Genomic DNA, 19318 nt, shown 5'->3' with positions numbered 1-19318 from the left:
ACGCGCTCCCTGAAAAGGCCCCCGCTGGGTGAGTCCCGGGCTGGGGGTGCACCAGACGCTTGCTGTCCCCCTATGGTGCGTTAGAAGCAGTTCTGGGGGGAACTTCCTTATAGCTCAGGTGCACTTGCTGAACCACTGTGGGGAGTGGAGTTCACTCCCCAGGCAACTAAAGCCAACCAGCCCAGTTTGTCTGAGGCTTGGGGCTTATCCCCATTTCGATGCCAACAGATGCCAAACAGGTTGCTTTTCTTGTGTGGAACCTCCTCTTGAATACAGGAAGGTCAATAGGAACTTTACTCATCACCTACTATGTGCCAGGCATCTATGTGTATTTTTTCACATCCTCCTCAAAACCACTGTCTGAGGTCAGATTAATCATCCCATTTTATACCTGAGAAAATGGAGACACAAATGGATTGAGTCACTTGCTCAAAAATTGTACAGCTTGTAAGGTTCACCTCCCCCTTACACACAGAGCTCCCTACATTCTTGGCCAGAGGAAACTGTCTACTTGTATCTGAAGCCTCTCACCTCCTATCCTAGGAAGCTGAATGAAATGAAAGGAAATAAAGAGCTCAAAAGGGGACAAGAAAAAGTTGCCTATCGCTGCTCCCCCTGCCCCCAAGAGTCTGTTTAAGTTTGTGCACAGCACTTCTCTGGGAAAAGCTGAGCCTACCAAGTCCAGCCCGATGGACTGCATGATGTGGCATCCCTTAGGATGTGAAGAGAGCTCTGTGGCTCAGAAGCGCTCGTGTATGTGGACTTCTATTTTTTTTTTTTAAACGTTTATTTTTATTTTTGGGACAGAGAGAGACAGAGCATGAACGGGGGAGGGGCAGAGAGAGAGGGAGACACAGAATCGGAAACAGGCTCCAGGCTCCGAGCCATCAGCCCAGAGCCCGACGCGGGGCTCGAACTCACGGACCGCGAGATCGTGACCTGGCTGAAGTCGGACGCTTAACCGACTGCGCCACCCAGGCGCCCCTGTGGACTTCTATTAATAACGCCCGACTCTGACACCAACTTTGATGTGTGTGATTTATGCCACAATACCAAGCAATGAACTCCACTAGAGATAGCATAAGATCCCATAGATTAAGGACTCAGTCCACAGGAATGTCCTCCCCACCCTGGCTTCAGATGCCAACTACACATCCTGGTTGTCACCTCTGCCTCCCACAAATAGGCTATAGATCGGAGGTCCTGACACCCCCTCCTCAGATTCTATTAATTTGCTAGAGTGGTTCCCAAAACGCAGAGGAACATTTTACCGACTAGATTACCATCTTGTTACAGAAGGATATAACTCAGGAATAGCCAGATGTAAGAGATGTGTAGGTAAGATATGGAGACAGGATATGGAGCTTCCATAAAAATTAAAAATTTATTCTGAGAGAGAGAGAGAGAGACCAAACCCACGAAGGTGCACACATGTGGGGGAGGGGCAGAGACAGAATCCCAAGCAGGCTCCGTGCTCAGTGCAGAGCCCAACATGGGGTTTGATCTTACAACTGTGAGGTCATGACCTGGGTCAAAACCAAGAGTCTGATGCTCAACCAGCTGGGCCACCCAAGTGCCCCAGTCCTTTTGGTTTTTCATGGAGGGTTCGTCACATAGGCATGCATGATTAAATCATTGGCCATTGGTGGTTGAACTCAATTTCCAGCCCTTCTCTGCTCCCTGGAGGTCTAGGGGTGAGGACTGAAAGTTTTAACCCTCTAATCACATGGTTGGCTCCCCAGGAGACCAGCCCCCAACATTAGGTGACTGGGGGGGTTCCAAAATTTACCTCTTTAACATAAAAAGGCATACCCTGTTGCAAGTGCCGTCAATGGAAATTCTAAGGGTTTTATGAACTCCGTGCCCTGAGTGGGGATGGAGACCAAATATATATTTATCATAAGTCACAATATCACACACACCAAACATCCTTTACTTATTCCGTGGTAGACACCATTTTCATGGTTAGGTGTGTTAAGTCACTTTAATTCCTGCACACAACCTGATCTCCATTTTAAAGAAAGGAAACTGAGGCCCAGAGGATAACTCACCTAAAGTCACACCGATGCAAGCTGTGTGGCCAGCAACTGAACTAAGGCATATGGCCTTGCTGTCCGTGCTCTTGGCCACACTTTACTCCTCTTGAATGATGTTATTGGAGCTAAGACCCCTTTAAGGGAGGAAAGTCATAAACCAGAGAGAATCATGAAGGAAAATCCAACCCCACACAAATGTTTTCTCTCAGATCCAATGCAGCTTCCTCTGGCAAGCTGCTCCTTATTGTCCTAGTTTGGTTTAAACCTGTCATCTCGTCCTCACAACCAGCAAGGTTAATGGCTGTCCCTCCTCCATCAAGTGACTGCCCTAAGGGTTACCGGCCCACCGTTCATCTTCTCGTGCCCCGTGCCTAGGCAGCCCCAGCATGGACAGGTGCTCCCTGAAGGTGTGAGAAGGAAGGACACTGGGACTCCTCCTTCCCACTGGTTTCATCCAACCTCTGGCAATTAGGGTCAGGGAGAAATTCTACTGTTAGGTGGTGGCAACGTGTCAGGAGAACACCCCTGTTTGCTCACAGCTTCCTTGACAAGTCGGAATTCAAACTGAGTGTCACTAGGGAGTCAGGGAAGGAGAGCTGTGGTCTCTGGAGATGGCCAGAGCTGCAGGTCCCAGGGCAAGCACAGCCTTTGCACAGTCTCTCCTAGTCCCCATCCTCCACTCATTTATTCGCTCTTTGTGCAGCATTCATTCCTGCGCATGACTTAGCACGCCTGCAAGGCTCAGTGCTACCTGCTGGTCCTATGATGACAGCAGAAGCTGCTAGGAAAGAAATCATGGGGATCACCTGGCAACTGTTTGGCAAAGTTAGGCTGGCAATGGTATGACAAGATGAGATGAGATCAGAGGAGGGCAAGGAATTCCAGCATACAGCGTCTGTAAATTTGGGATATAAGGCTAGCAACAAGCATTTGTAATAAATACAGGGGCTAACTGAATGAAAGGTAAAAGCTCTCCGTGAAAAACTGTTGCTGGGGATGGCTGGCTTGCAAAAGCAGTGGGAGGGGAACTTTTCACTCTACCTTTTGGATGCTGAGCCACATAAAATAAGTTGTATTCAGGGGCACCTGGGTGGCTCAGTGGGTTAAGCACCTGACTTCGGCTCAGGTCATGATCTCGCAGTTTGCGGGTTCGAGCCCCACGTCGGGCTCTGTGCTGCCAGCTCGGAGCCTGGAGCCTGCTTCTGATTCTGTGTCTCCCTACCCCTCTATTCCTCCCCTGTTCATGCTGTCTCCCTCAAAAATAAATAAACATTAAAAAAAAAAAAACCTACACCATTCTGAAGGTTGTCCTCAAAACAAGTAATTAAAAAAAAAAAGGTTGTATTCAATAAATGACTTCCTGACAATCTGTATCTTTGTAATAAAAATGACAATGAAGAACATTAAGCATGTGGAGATCTGATAATTCACCTACAAGTCTCAAAGGAGCAGGAAGAGTCAGTAGGAGATGTGAACCCAGATGTCTGGGTCTGGGGTGTGGCTATCTCTGCTTTTATTTAAATTTTTTGTTTAATGTTTATTTATTTTTGAGACAGAGAGAGACAGAGCATGAATGGGGGAGGGGCAGAGAGAGAGGGAGACACAGAATCGGAAGCAGGCTCCAAGCCATCAGCCCAGAGCCCGATGCGGGGCTCGAACTCATGGACCGCAAGATCGTGACCTGAGCCGCAGTCGGACGCTCAACCGACTGAGCCACCCAGGCGCCCCTGCTTTTAAACACTACATACAGTCCTTTCACACCATGAGTGATGAGGGAGCATAAGGTAAGCTGAGAGCAAAGTACAAGCTATCCCTCCCCACCCCACCCCCCACCCCCGCCTCCTCAGGTGGGATATGTGTGACATTCCTCAGGCACTCCCGGTTGCCCAAGAACGAAGGAAAAGACAAAAAACAAATGGCTAAGCTGAGAGTCTCCATCAGTTTGTAAATATCTTGGTAATATTCCAAGAAAAATGCATTCTTATCAATAGCCTAAAGTCCAAGAACTCCCTACTGTCTTAATGTTAATGCTTTGCTAGAAGGAAAAACAACCTTAGCTCAACAATAGCTAGACCTCCAGTGTCCTGTGACTCTTCTTTAGCATATGAAAACCTCTTTGGAAACTTCCCGTTTGACTTTACCTCCCCCACCCCTGTAATATATAACCAGTCATTCTTCACAACCCCAGTTCAGCTCTTTCTGCCCACAGGTACTGTCCCCGTACTTTAATAAAATCACCTTTTTGTACCAAAGATGTCTTCAAGATTTATTTCTAGGCTGTCACCTCCGAACAACCCCACCTCTCCAAAATCTCATCAATGGGGACAACAACCCCCCTCCACACCAGGCTGTTACGAAGCTTTAATAAGGAAAAGTATGTAAAGCACCATCAATATGAATGGCCCAAGGTCTGGGCTCAGACATTTTCATTTGCCCCCCTTTACCACTCTCTCATTCACTGTGGTCCTAGAGGACAGACTCTAGCACAGCAAGATGCCAAATGAAGATACCACTGGGAAAGGAAAGGCAGAGGGAAAGAAAGCTGGAGGGAGAGAGGGAGAGGTGAGGGACAGCATGGAGTAGCAGTCAGGAGCAGACGTGCTCTGGGGCCATCTGCCTGGGTTCAGGTCTCAGGCCTGGCTTGTACTAGCCTTTTGGACCTCTCAGATGAGTTGGAGGAGGGGGCCGATGGGGAAAGATGGGACACAAAAGAAACCTTGGCAATATCGCCTTGTTGCTTATTCAGCAAATCGACCCAGGAGAACCAGGGAGGAACAATCTGCTTGCAGTAAGAACCATCTGCCTACAATAAATGAAGCAGTGCCATGTTTAAAACCAGGTACCTACGAACAGGGAGCCAACTACCATGCCGTGTCCGTGAGCTGATATGATATAACAATAACAGCCAGGACTCACGGGGCACTCACTATACAAAAAGCTTAATATGAATTTTCCAGTGACTCTATGAGCTAAGTAATATTATCATCCCAATTTTACAGAAATGAGGCCCAGAGATAATCAGAATCTTTCCTGGAGTCACACCTTGGATTCGGCCAAATAATGCAATTCTGTTTAGGAGGAAGAATGCTGGCTTCACTGCCAACTGGACCTGAGCCCAGAGTACTCATCGGTAACACATGGATTCTCTCCTATCCCTTCTGGCTCCATAAGTTGGAAAACTCAGAAGGATGGGGTGCCTGGCTGGTTCAGTCCAGTCAGTAGAGCAGGCAGCTCTTGACCTTGGTGTCATGAGTTCAAGCCCCATGTTGGGTGTAGAGATTACTTAAAAACAAAATCAGAAAGAAAGAGAATGGAAAGAAAGAAAGAAAGAAAGAAAGAAAGAAAGAAAGAAAGAAAGAAAGAAAGAAAGAAAAAGAAGAAGAAGAAGAAGAAGGAAGGAAGGAAGGAAGGAAACAATAAAACTCAAGAGGCAAGAATAAAAGGAAAAATGTTGGAATGAGACAGTCCTGTGTGTCCAGACTGTCCTTGGCCTGGCAGCATGCCCTTGTTCAATTTATTTTAACTTCCTTTGCTTTGTTTTCTTCATCCGTGAAATGTGTTTGTTAATTCATGCCTCATAGTAAAAAACAACACTTTAATAAAATAGTAAGTGTCAAAGTGACCCCATGCAGGGCTTGGATATAATAGCTGCACCTCTCTTCCTGCTATGGCTTTGGCCCTGAGATTCAACTGGGGATACTAGTTATCATTTTAGAGCTATTTGGGTTTTGGCTCCGCTCCCTTTGCCTATCACGAAGGGTGTGCTCTGGTGAAATATTCAACAAGAGGGAGAAACACATGAGGCAAGAGACCTGGAGAATCAGATTCATTGGTATTTTGACAGTTCTGGAACAGCTTCTCTTTAGTAAGAAAGCAATTCTTTAGTGAATAAAGATCTGGAGAGTTGTCATATGTAACCCACAAATCACAGATCGTTTTCCAGATGACTCAGACTTTCTGCTGAAAGAGCATGCTTGTGACTGCTGCCCTCAGGAAGGCCCCTTCCTCAATGAAAGGGTGAGTTCAAGGCCCTTAGCTCAAAATACAACTGGACTGCATTAAATACCAGTTGCTTTCAAACTGCTTTCTAAATCTGGCCCTGGAGCTTCTCTGGTTTCACGTAGGGGCACAGAAGTGCCCGAGCACACACTTAATACTCACTGTGCTTTGGGTGACCACAGAGTGACCTAGGAGTGACGTGTGGGCAACCCCCCTGGAGCCAACACAACAGCAGCTTTGCCCATTGGAGGTCACAACAGTGCCCTCAGCAGATACTCTGGTCGGTTGAAAATTATAATTTTATTTTGAAATGATCATTTAAAAAAAAATGTCCAAGTGGAAACAATTTAACTTTGGGAAAATCAAACAACTGTCGCTGGCCAAGAAACCCCAACCAGAAACCGAGCTGTGATTGGCTTTAGATATAAATTCTAGAGAAATTTCAGGGTGAAGTCAGATTCTCAAGTTCAGAGGCAACACCAAAGAAGCAACAGAGTCCAATGTTAGAAATAGGGTGTCCTGTGAAAATTACAAGAGGTGGGATTTAGAAAGTCATTTGTGGAGGAAAGTTTGAAGAATTACCCCAGAATGGACAGTCAAGAGGTGGCTTTGATGTTATCACAGATAAGCGCTCTCAGTGGCTCAGCCAGTGATGGGGGTTACAGTAAGCAAGTAATACCAAATAACTTAGATTTAAATGAAATCAGATTATCTTTAGGAGATGAAGTGTGAAATTAACACATCATGGTTCAGAGGGGCCACCTAGGAGTGGAATAGGGCCACTAACTTCATTATAACAAAATCAGAGGTATGAAAATATCTAAAGACCAAATGGTGGCGAAAGGTGATCTCAGAGCTTCATCCAGCCCAGTCGGAGGAGAGAACCACCCTTGTTCTAAACGTATTATTGTTTTAGGTCAAGATACATCAGCTGCTCTCAACCTAAAGGTGAGAAACCATTAGTTCTCAAACATTGGTAATCACCTGAGGTGTCTGTTAAAGTACAGATTCCCAAGCTCCATTCCCAGAGAGTCTGAGATGGGGTTTGGACATCCCAATACTCATCAGTCCCACCTAAGTGATTCTGAAGCACATGGCAGGAGGTCATTCCCATGGCAGTTCCACGGGCAGTCCCAGTCTCTCCTCCCAGTTTCAGACAACTTGGCTTCCTGTGGAACTTGTCCAGAAGGAAAGAATGTGTAGCCCTGATGAGTCTAGCATCTTGCTGAACAGTTAGAGATTCTCATTATGAGTAAGTTAATTGATGTCTGACTTCGTGTATGGTTTTTTTCTGCTTCACTTGGTGAACCCATCCTAGATATCTTGGGTTACATTTTAAGAGCCTTTTCCTCCCTGCACTATCTATTCTTTGCATAAAGTCCTCACAATAAAATATTGTGTGCCTGATGAATTAAATAACTAATGGTGAAAGGGGAAAAAAAAATGTTTGCATGATCTCTGGTTGGGCATAATCTCTGAAAGCAAGATATGAAACCCAGAGTCGATAAAAGAGTACATTAGGTTTGAGCTCATAAAAATTTAAAAGTTTTATAGGACAAAAGATACCATAATCTAAGAAAAAAATCTTTTAAGTTTGTTTATTTTAAGAGAGAGAGAGAGAATGAGTAGAGGAGGGGCAGAGACAGAGGGGACAGAGGTTCTGAAGCTGGCCCCATGCTGACAGCAGATGGTCCGATGTGGGGCTTGAACCCACAAACCATGAGATCATGATCTGAGCTAAAGTCAAATGTTTAACCCACTGAGCCACCCAGGTGCCCCTTAAAACATTTAAGTGACACAATAAGAGAAAATATTTGATTTGTGTGTAATACTCAAAAGTTTAAAATTTAGATAATTCAATGAGTTTCTACAAATCACTTGAAAATTAAAAAACAGCAAAGAAAAATGGACAAGATAATATACTTGCATACAATAACTGGGACATATAAAAAATTCATTGTTTTTTTTTAATTTTTTTTTTAACGTTTATTTATTTTTGAGACAGGGAGAGACAGAGCATGAACGGGGGAGGGTCAGAGAGAGAGGGAGATGCAGAATCTGAAACAGTCTCCAGTCTCTGAGCTGTCAGCACAGAGCCCGATGCAGGGCTCGAACTCATGGACCGCGAGATCATGACCTGAGCTGAAGTCGGATGCTTAACCTACTGAGCCACCCAGGTGCCCCCAAAAATTCATTGTTTATAAGAAATTTCAGTTTAACTGAGCGTCCTTCATGTTTTTAAAGTCTGGCCACCCTAAGAGATTATGAACTTCCAATTTACAGAATGAGAAACACTAATGATCCAAGATCGTTGCAAAGATGCTTCATATCATCATACAAATTAAAACAAACAAGATTAACCCTTTTGTGCTCATTCAATTGGAAAACATTAAGAAGAAATAACTCTTGTAGACATCGATAAAAGAAAACGTGCATTTAATGTACTACGGAAATGTAAGACCATATAGAGTTTCGGGAAAATTCTAACAGCTATGGTATAACAACTAAAATTAAGGTCCAATATCGTGTACTACCTTGACATTTGGTAAAACGGGGAGGGTCCTGAGTGGCATAACTCCAAGTTCTGCTCCTCAGCCTGACCGCTCACTGGCCAAATAGCCCTTCCTATCAATGGGATCAGGCACTATACTTGCTCATTCCTGAGTATCAGGCGTCAGTCTCCTGACAGCCTGTGGAATGATTTGAAACAAGCCAATCACATCATCCTGGGGGAACCAGGAGGTACCTCTCTTCTCGTTACCACAAAGCCTTACTCCCATATCCCTGATTGTTCTCTCTGTTCCCAAGTGCGGTACCCACGTGGCCTTGCATGGTGTGCAATGTCCTCCTCCCCTGGGCTATGAATGTATGTATCTAACTGTTGTCATCTGTTTATTGTTGGGTGTCACTCCTTATCCCTGGGGGAAGAATCCTTCCCTCACCAACTGGATGAGCAGCATCTTTTAAATTTTTTAAGGTACCCACTTTTTAACCCAGAAATTTCATTTCCAAGAATGTACCCTATAAAAATACTCATGCATAAACAATAATATTCATCGCAATGTTGTAGTTTTCAAAAGTGAAAACTTGGTCACAACCTGAATTTCTATCATCAGGAAATGGTTAAATAACTTATCATCAATATAGTCTGGGAAATACTCCATAACAAATGATATAGAATGAATTGTTATATTTAAGCAATGCATATAATATAACCTCACCCAGTTTACGCAAAATAATATATATCTAGACACACACATGCACGCATGCGCTCACATATGCATATAATAAAGACAGGGAGGATGCCTGGGTGACTTAGTTGGTTAAGCATCTGTCTCTGGATTTTGGCTGAGGTCACGATCTCACCATTCCTGAGATCAAACATGGCATAGGGTTCTGCTCTGACAGCATGGAGACTGCTTGGGATTCTCTCTCTCCTTCTCTCCCTGCCCCTCCCCCCACCTTGCATTGCGTGTGCTTTCTCTCTCAAGATAAATAAATAAACATTAAAAAAAAGAAAACACAGGGAAGGAAAATGCCAAACTGATCAAAGGGCTTGCTTAGAGAGTGAGGAGAGGGGAAAGTGGAAGCTTTTGTGTTTTTATGCTGTGTAATTTTGTACTGTTTGGAACTTCTATGATAAAAATGCATTCCTGTATCACTTACATGGTGTGATGTAAATTTAAAGATAAGAAAAGTAGGGGAGCCTCGGTGGCTCAGTCAGTTGAGCTTCCGACTCTTGATATCTGCTCAGGACATGATCTCAGGGTCTGGCATCAAGCCCCCTATTAGTGCAAAGCCTGCTTAATATTCTCTCCCTCTGCTCCTCTCCCCCACTCATACAGTCTCTCTAAAATAAGTTTTGGGGTGCCTGGGTGGCTCAGTCGGTTGGCCGTCCAACTTCGGCTCAGGTCATGATCTCGCGGTTCGTGAGTTCAAGCCCCGAGTCAGGCTCTGGGCTGACAGCTCAGAGCCTGGAGCCTGTTTCAGATTCTGTGTCTCCCTCTCTCTCTGACCCTCCCCCGTTCATGCTCTGACTCTCTCTGTCTCAAAAATAAATAAATGTTAAAAAAAAATTAAAAAAATAAGTTTTTAAAAAAGATAAGAAAAGCAAATCAAACTATATACAAAAGTTTCACAGTCTAGGGGAACCTGGGTGACTCAGTAGGTTAAGCATCCAACTTCGGCTCAGGTCATGATCTCGCGGTTCGTGAGTTCAAGCCCCGCGTCAGGCTCTGGGCTGACAGCTCAGAGCCTGGAGCCTGTTTCAGATTCTGTGTCTCCCTCTCTCTCTGACCCTCCCCCGTTCATGCTCTGACTCTCTCTGTCTCAAAAATAAATAAATGTTAAAAAAAAATTAAAAAAATAAGTTTTTAAAAAAGATAAGAAAAGCAAATCAAACTATATATAAAAGTTTCACAGTCTAGGGGAACCTGGGTGACTCAGTAGGTTAAGCATCCAACTTCGGCTCAGGTCATGATCTCGCAGTTTGTGAGTTCGAGCCCCGCGTTGGGTTCTGTGCTGACAGCTCGGTGCCTGGAGCCTCCTTCAGATTCTGTCTCCCCTTCTCTCTGTCCCTCCCCTGCTCATGCTCTGTCTCTCAAAAATAAATAAACGATTTAAAAAAAAGTTTCACAGTCTAACACCTGGTAAAGGTTTGAGGTAATGTAATGAAACTAAGCAATGGGTTGACTTGCCTGAATATTCCAGCACCAAAGACGTCTTCTGGGCCTCAATGCCCTGTGTTGACAGCCTGTGAAGTTTTTCTCAGCTTCTCCCCTGAAGGAGTCCTTACGCAAAAATGCCTCATTCACATATTCTGTAGGAGTCATGCAACCAAGGCTGCTAACACAATTTTGCAAATCCTTTTCAACTCCCTTCCTACCTCATCTTTTATTTAAATTCATTATTGCATGCAACATGTTAAACACAAAACAAGCAAAAAGCATATGAAGGGAATGAGGGTGAGGTCCAGTGAATGAGAGAAAAGAAAAATGGTAAATTACGGATTATCCTAGTGAAAAGACCAGAAGAGCCTTTGACAACAGTTTCTTCTGAGAACCTGATTTTAACTAAAAAATGATCTGTCCTCTCCTTTTCCTCTGTTTAAAGAAGCTATTTGGTTACTGAATGACAAGCAGCATTAGTGAGCAATTATTTATTTGTAGCAGATCCTAAGGGAAGTCACCAGAACTTGGCTACACTCTATTGACCAAAGCCTATTCCTGTCCTGCCCTGACGCAGTCATGCTCAGCCTTCTCCATTTGCCCAGAGGATGGACTGCTGTCTCCAGCTTCACCTGACTCCTCATCTCCCCGGGGACATGCTTTGACATCTCACCACACTAATGCCGTCATTGAGAAGGGCCTCCCCGAAGATCATCATGTAGAGCGGCTCGTTCACACGCGCCTCCTCGAACACAGCCAGCACGGCCACAGGGTCCACAGCCGAGATCAGGCTACCAAACAGCAGGTTCTGAAGCAGGTTGACATCACTGAGGCCAAAGGCTTTGATCTGGCAGATGAGGTAGAGGGAGAGGCCAATGCCAAAAGCATTGATCAGGGCCCCCAGGCCTGCCCACCACAAAATGGAGCCAATGTTCTCAAAGAAGGGCCGGGTGGGCATGAAGTAACCACCCTCCAGGACAATGGGTGGAAGGAGATACAGGAAGTAGATGCTTGAATCCATGACAGGAGGAGATTTATGGTCAGTGCCAAAGATGATGGCACCCACCAGAGCCCCAACGATGATGAGGAGGCAGCTTTCTGGCATAAGGCCTGGCAGTCTGTGGTAAAGATGGAAGCCTAGGGAAAAGCAGAGAACCACATTTAGATGTTTGCAAATAAGATGGCTCTGGCCACTAAGCTACCAGGAGACTGGTATACAAGAGGCCATCTAAAACCAAGCAGAGGGGACCTTGGGTAGGCTGGTGTGCATCCCTGAGCCTCAGGTCCCCATGCATAGCAGGGACTGGAAGCGTTGTGGGGGCTTTAAACGAGATCCAGTACTTAACATGCCACGCCCAGAGCAGGTCCCAGAGTGGTCCTCAGCCAGTCGTCCCCTCTCCTGCCCCTCCCTGCTTCCCCACCTTACAGGATCCGGGAGGGCAGTGGGGGAAGAGGAGAGAAGAGAGTGGAGTTCCTTTGCATTCCTGCAGAACCCACCTTCAGGGCTCAGGCAGTCAATCACAGTCACCTAAACATCAGCTTCTTCCGAGCCTCCCTTCCCCAAACCAATAAACAAAAATTCAGTCCTTTATTTTATTTTCCTTATTTAACCTATGACCCTGCCAGCCGGTCAGCCACTTAAGTAGGAAATCGAGTCACAATCCCTGAAGCCCTGTCAACTTTGCCCCTCCTACAACCAGCTCCCTATTTCATCAGCTATGTCTCTCAGCCATGCCCCTAAAGACCAGCTCTTCCTCCCCATTTGTACAACCACCGCCTTTTTTTGAAGGCTCCTCATTTCCCATCCTGACTACTGCATTAGCTTCTTCTCCTATCTCACCCTCAATTCCCCAGTCCACTCTATTTCCTGTTGCCAGATGACTTTTCCAAACCACATGTATCTGATCATCTCAGTCCCCACCTAAGTCTCTGAAGGCACATAAAGCAACTCAGATTTTTAAACTGAGGGCATTTGGGAAGCATCCTTGGGCCAAGACCAACCCACTGGGAAGCACTGTGTATAAAGTGGAGAACCAAACATGTTTATTACAATTCCAGCTGTTGGTGGAATTTCAGAAATAAGACATTAACAAATAAGAAGACAAAAGCAAGGCAATGCGTAAGTATACAGCGAAGTGTACATTGACTATTTCCACAAATATAAGAAGAGATCAGAGCACAGCAGTTCACTCTGGGGTTCTCTCCAAGTCAATATCCCTCCCACCCAACGTTATCCTTATATATCCATCCTACATCACAGCCAACTACACATCTTTTCCCTGCGGTACACCTGTCTAGTTTTTGTTTACCATTAATGCTGCCTGGGTTGTCTTTTCTTCAACCTGTTTAGGTCCATCTCAGTCTTCAAACCTTTCCCAACCACTTCCCAAGGAAACCATACGTCTTCCTCTGAATTACTGTATTATTTTATCAGTATCTAACAACAATGTTCTCTATCATTTTTTGTGCATGACTTATCTCCCCTGCTCACCTCCAGACTCTTCCAACTCAGACAGAATGACATACATTTCTATATCTCCCCAACGTGCTTAGCAAAGTGTCTTGCCCACAGCAGCTGGTCTATTTGCTGAAAGAATCTACAAGTGTGTAAATGAACGATTGATCAGGTTAAATGTTCACCAAAGAAGCTTTTATATGGGAAGCAGAAGTTGAACAGGCTGTTGGGGTATGACAAGGAGTTACATAGTTGGACAAAAGAATGGTAGAGATTTTAGGTGGGGAGAATTCCAGTGGAAAAGGAACAGAGGTGGGAATGGCCCGGTCAGATATGTCTAACATTTATCGAGGAGGTCACCTGGCTGGAGGAAATTATGAATTGGATGAATATTGGAAGAAGAGTTGGAAGATGATTTTGAGCCATATAATAGGGGGTCTTGAGTTCAAGGCTAAAGAGTGAATATTTCTCCCATAGGCCACAGAGAGCCATTGAATGTCTCCTTAGGAATTTTAAGTCCAGCCATCCAAAGAGCATGTGGGTTTCCTTGATCACAGCTTTGAATTTCATTTATTATCAGCAGGCAGGTTATTATGATAGAATGTAATTAGTATCAAGGGACAATCCAAAACCACAAGCCTATCCACTGGCTTCAAGCCAGTGGCTTGAAGTAGGCTTTAAGGCCTCCTTCAAGAGTTTGAGAGTCCTGCTCTCTCCATTTGCTAATGATAACTTTCTCTTCCTCCTTCCCACCCTCCTCCTCCCTCTATTCTTCTTCTCCTTCTCTTTCTCCTCTTCCTCCTTCTTCTCTTCTTCCTCCCCCCTCCCCCTCCTTCCTCCTTCTTCTTGTCCTCCTTCTCCTCCTTCTCCTCTTACCCCTCTTCGTCTCCCTTCTTCTCCTTCCTCTTCTTCTTCCTCTTCTTCAGTTAGTGCTTATTTTAACTACACTGAACTTTTTAATATGTAAAAGAGGTGGAAGAGTCTATAGTGTGATTTTCTCAGTCCCCGTGTCTTCCCAGTTTGGTCTTGCTTCCAGGAATTGAGTTTCCTGAAATGGATCCCACATGCAACTGCCTTAAGCTACACCTACGCAGTGGTAGCAGGAAGAGGTGCCATGCACTGTAAAGTAAGGCATTGTAAAGAGAACCATCATGTGCATTTCACACTGTACAACTCTCCTCCCTTTCATGATGGACAATAGAGTCAGTCACTTTGAGAGAGTTTACAGTTCCAGGGCCCTAAATTTAAATGGCCACAAATAACAAAGTCCTGCCTGAAAGTCAAAGACGGCGCTACAATTCCATTCTGCCCAATGACTCAAGGAACACCCTTCTATAGTGTTCCAAGAGGTGGATCTAAAATAAAAGACAAACAAAAAGTCTGAGGTGATTCTGTATTATCTTTGTTCTATAATTTTGTTCTTCTATAACACACATAGTTGGATGTTTTAAAACAGACTGGGGGAGAGCTGTGATATTCTTCTGTCAGAGTGCCTATCAGGCAGTGCTAAATTCATCTGTTTTCCCCATTCAACTAGTCCCTTGAGGCCAGGGACCATGGTCATTTCCACATATGGTATGGGCATTTAATAAATGTGTCTTGATAGAATGACTGAATGAAAGAATAAATGATAAATATAATGATTATCAATTATATTTTGATTCTAGTTTTATAATATAGAATCTAAGAAAATCTATATAGATTTCTTGCATGTTATAGTTCTATGTCATATTTTTTTGCCCCAGACACATGAGCCACCATATATAAAACTACGAGTCCAGTACTTGACATGTAAGAAATAAAAATCAATAAATGTGACCTTCTTTTCTTGTACAGTATAGAAGTAGTCTGAATCCTTAAAGACTAACAAGTTTGACATTGAACTTGAATAAGCATGATCCAACTGATAACCTACTGAAGTTATTTTTTTTTTCCTAAAGTATGTTGCATTCCATCGACATGAAAATCAAGATCATTTAAGCCAGCAGTCCTGTGAACAATACTGTCTTACCATCCTCTGAACTTCTAGGCATAGTGAGTGTGGACACATGAGATACTCTAAAAAACAATCTATGTTTTATGACAACATAAAACCAAGGTCAAATATATCCTTTCTGCATTGCCCTGTTTAGAGAATGTAAACCTCTTTGCCGCTAGAAAATCCTTATTTGCACCCAAAGAGTCTTAGAAATAATCTCACAGCTGGGCACACAGAGACCTAGAAAGTCAAGGTGACTAGCTCGTCAGTGTCAGCTGTCATTCCTTGATTCCCAGACCGACTTCACCCATTACTGTGAAGAGGAAAGGGGTTGGGGGGAGGCGGTGGGGCAGAATCTACAGCATTGTTCACAAAGGAAAACTCAAGATCCACATAAGGTCACTTTGAATGATCTCAGCGCCCATGTGGTTGCATGAAAGGTAGTAGAACCCTAGCTCTGAACTGAGAATGTTACCCTGTTAGAAAGCCGGTTTTACTTGAGCACTTTTTAGAAATAACATGAGACCCTTTGTGTAAGTTAATGATTTGACAAATCACACAAGAGTTCTTCACACTAGAAATTTCCATTCATTCTTCAGACTTTACTAGCTCATAATGATAAGCAGTTGTGAAGGAGCATCGAGTGAATACACCAGTAACCCCGTCATCCCCAGGGAGGAAGTTAGATGAATAGATGGAACCCACAGTCCTGATCCCAAGGAGTTAACTGCCAGATCCGGTGGTTGAACCCATATTTCATACCCATGCTAGAAGAAAAGGGTAAATAAACATAAAAATGTTTCATGGATTCTATCCCAGTAGGACAATGTATCTACCCAAATAACAAAGTTCATAACTGAGGCAAAGGAGATGTTATGCTTAATAAGTGAGATAACTGCATCAGTTTTCCACTTTGGAATAAGCTGGTATTAAGGAGACAAGGGGGTGCAGTTAAGGATTAAATGGTCACAGAGTGTAAAAGATCACTTTGTTTTTTGACACAGATAACCCTGATTAGAAATTAATCCATGAATTCGAATTCCTTTATTTCACAAAGGAAACCAGAGGTGCCCCACCGGCTCCATTTGGCTCAGGCATAAACTTATATCTTACTGACATGTCATCTTCTATGCCCCCATATCCCACCACGGAGTGTGGTTGTCTTGCTCCTTGCTTTCTGTCAATCTGCAAGGAGCTCATGTCACGCTTTTAAAGAATAAACAATGGGAGTCATTTATGAAGCCCACAGTTACATGGCCAAGAATGAAGGAAGAGTATTTCACAGAAGAATCATTATGTGCTCCTAAAATTTCTAAGGAGCATCATTCCGAGACCTGCAGGCCTTGCTCTATTTTTTAATGCACAGAACTTGAGATTTTCATGTGCCAAATAGTCACATGGTTGTCATCCTGAAACAAGAAGGAATCAAAACAACCCGGAACCCAGAAGTATGCTCAAATTTCAAAGCACAGTCCTGAAGGATTAAATGGCTTTACACAAAGCAGTTATGGCTTCCCCTTGACTCGAAGGAACAGATTTTTTTGATGCAATAGCAGTAACAGTTAAAATCCACGTAGTTCACCAGGGGCAAGACATTTTCACATACATTATCTCATGGGGAGAACAACTCTCACAGCCAGGTGTGCGGGGACTTACCTATTTTTGCAAGGGATGCTAGAAGTATCCAGAGGGTGACCTCATAAGGAATTTGCACATAGTCATAATCCAGTGCAAAAACAGATATCTTCTCATCTGGCTCTGAGCCTGCAGCAGCAAACCGAACGTTAGGTTCACGCTGGGCAGTGGAATTTGTGGATTCGTTCAAATCAGAAGATGCTTCGGGACACTTGAGGGCCACCAGCAGTAGCAACCAGCTCCAGGGACTGAAAGGCACAAACACTTGAAAACCCATGCTGTGGGCTTCCCCGACCCTGTACGTCATGGTGTGCCACACATCTGCAGTGAGGAGGGTTTCTGGAGAGCAGGGGCATCCACCTGGGTCAAGGGTAATATACGTACAGTCCGTGAGTCATTCCAAGAAGAGTCCGAGCATGTCATTGAGTTCTGAGTCCCTTAAAGGATTCGTGTTCAGATAACTCAGCTTCTGGCTCAAGTGCGTCAGTCATTCGGTAGACTCCTTAAAGCCCAGGTCGCCTATGTGACCTTCGTCCGATCATGATCTGAAGAGCAGCTTAAGAAGGGGAAAAACATGTCTTCATTCAAAGCTGTTTCTTCACGTCACTGCACACTGGCTTCATCTTGTGAGTGAAAATTAAAAAAAGACACCAGGGTGTCCATTCCAGATATCACTGGAGTCCTTTGGCTAAGAAAGGAGTCCTTCCCTCTCCACCAGATCCCAGTAAGGAGCTACCTGTCTGTCCTGCACCTGATCCCGCTCTCCTCCCCGAGCTCTCTCACTTGTTTTGAATGGACAGGCTGCAGGTAGCTCCTGCACTACACTTAATTATTTGCTCTGATATGACTTTTGTAATGAAATGCTTTCCTTGAGTGTTTTCCGGGGGTTACACTACTGACACCTAGTGGTCAGCCTCAATATGACACCTCGGCGTGTTTAATGATGAATGTTTAATAAAGGTGGTGGTGAAATTGTCATCCACACCAGGGCATTTCTGAGAATAAAGAAGAGCTATTAATAATTATGCCAGACCATAGACGTCAGCCTGGATTGTCCTGGAGTCGTATGGTCTCTATAAATTAGGAATGAGGAAGAGGAGAAGGCAGCATACACATTACTGAACGCATGAGCAGTAATCCAAAGAAAGACAGAAGTTCCAGCTTTCCATGAATTGTATGCAGAAAAAAAAAAAAAATGAACAGAAGAACAAGTTTCATGAAATACATCTAAAACCTAGTTTTAAAAAACTCCATGGCACATCCAAATTTTTCATTTTAAAGGATTTTTTTTTTAATGGCCCCCTGGTTCAAAAAAAAGCGATACAACAGACTGTTTGACATTAACCTAATTAGTTACCTCTCAAAGCATCTTTATCTGAAAATGAGGAGGATAAAAATATCTAACTCATTGATTGCCTAGAAGCATTAAATAAGAGAGAACAAGCAAAGTATCTGGCATATTACTGGCACTTAATAAATGTTGGTTTTTATTATTTTTAATCACATTTCTTATTCTATATGGAAGTAAGAACTCTGTTGCAATGAGGAATAGCATTCAACAGAAAATGAGAATTATTGTTCATAAACAGTCTCAACGCGTCTTCCGTATCAGACTGCAGGATGAGTTACATATATTTTTGGTTCATGTTAGTGAGTGTCGATGACTCCCATCCCCCGCCCCATACTCAGCAAAGATCACTGGAAAACGGAGATAGGACATGTTGAGGAAGGCTGGCATCTAGATGCAACATCTCAAGAACGCACATGTGTATTTTTTTTTTCTCTTTCCTTTGCAGTTTGGCTCTAAAAGAGATCAGATTTAGTCACTAAACTGAGACCATCATGTTGACCACAAGCAGGTCACCATATCGGGTCAATATTTTTTTTCAGAAAAGATGATATGCATAGCCTTGTAATGAAAAACTTCCTTGGAATAGACACCTTATCTTCTTATTCACACTTTTACTTTTGTTTTCTAAAAAAGAAATGGGAGAGGGTTTCCCATGGTGCTCCCTGCCAAGACCGAAACTAAGACTCGGAACACCTCTGTTCCTAGGCATTAATTACCTGCTTCACTCTAGGAAAGTCACTGTACATATTTGAGCCTCAGGTTTTTTTTCTCATCTACAAGATGTAGATGCACAGGGCACCTGGGTGGCTCAGCCGGTTAAGTGTCCAACTCTTGGTTTGGGCTCAGGTCATGATCTTACAGTTTTTGAGTTCGACTCTCTCTCTTTCTCTCTCTCTCTTTCTCTCTGCCTGTCTCTCCCCTACTTGCTCTCTCTCTCTGTCTCACAATAAATAAATAAATAATTTAAAAAATAAAAATAATACATGAAGATGCTGTCCGTATGAGGTGTTTTTTCCTGCTTTTCCTTTCAAGTCTTTGTGAATGTATTAGCACATGTTTAGCCTTACATAGTAGTGGAGAGTGCAAGTACTGTCAGAGAAGTAAGGCCAATGTAGGGGACAGTGAGGGGCAATCTTGAGTTCTAGAGCAGCTGACCACTTTGCCTTCCAGGTCAAGGTTTGCTGTCTGCCTTGTCAA

General features: G+C 43.9%; 1 protein-coding gene across 1 annotated transcript in view; it reads right to left on the bottom strand.

Moving 5' to 3' along the window:
• SLC9A4 (solute carrier family 9 member A4) overlaps positions 1-17535 on the bottom strand; it is a 71315-nt gene extending 53780 nt beyond the window's left edge. The window contains exons 1-2 of the mRNA XM_025932385.2: positions 16792-17535; positions 11376-11839 (exon numbers count right to left, since the gene is read on the bottom strand). Of these exons, the coding sequence (XP_025788170.2) occupies positions 11376-11839; positions 16792-17077 (750 nt within the window). The 5' untranslated portion in view covers positions 17078-17535. The remainder of the gene's footprint in view (positions 1-11375; positions 11840-16791) is intronic.
• Between the last annotated feature and the right edge of the window lie 1783 nt (positions 17536-19318).

The sequence above is a fragment of the Puma concolor genome, chromosome A3, assembly GCF_028749965.1.
Source record: "Puma concolor isolate L17-30 chromosome A3, mPumCon1.1.hap2, whole genome shotgun sequence".
Classification (NCBI taxonomy): domain Eukaryota; kingdom Metazoa; phylum Chordata; class Mammalia; order Carnivora; family Felidae; genus Puma; species Puma concolor.
The sequence above is the reverse complement of the archived record's forward strand: the minus strand, read 5'-3'. Positions and strand labels throughout refer to the sequence as shown.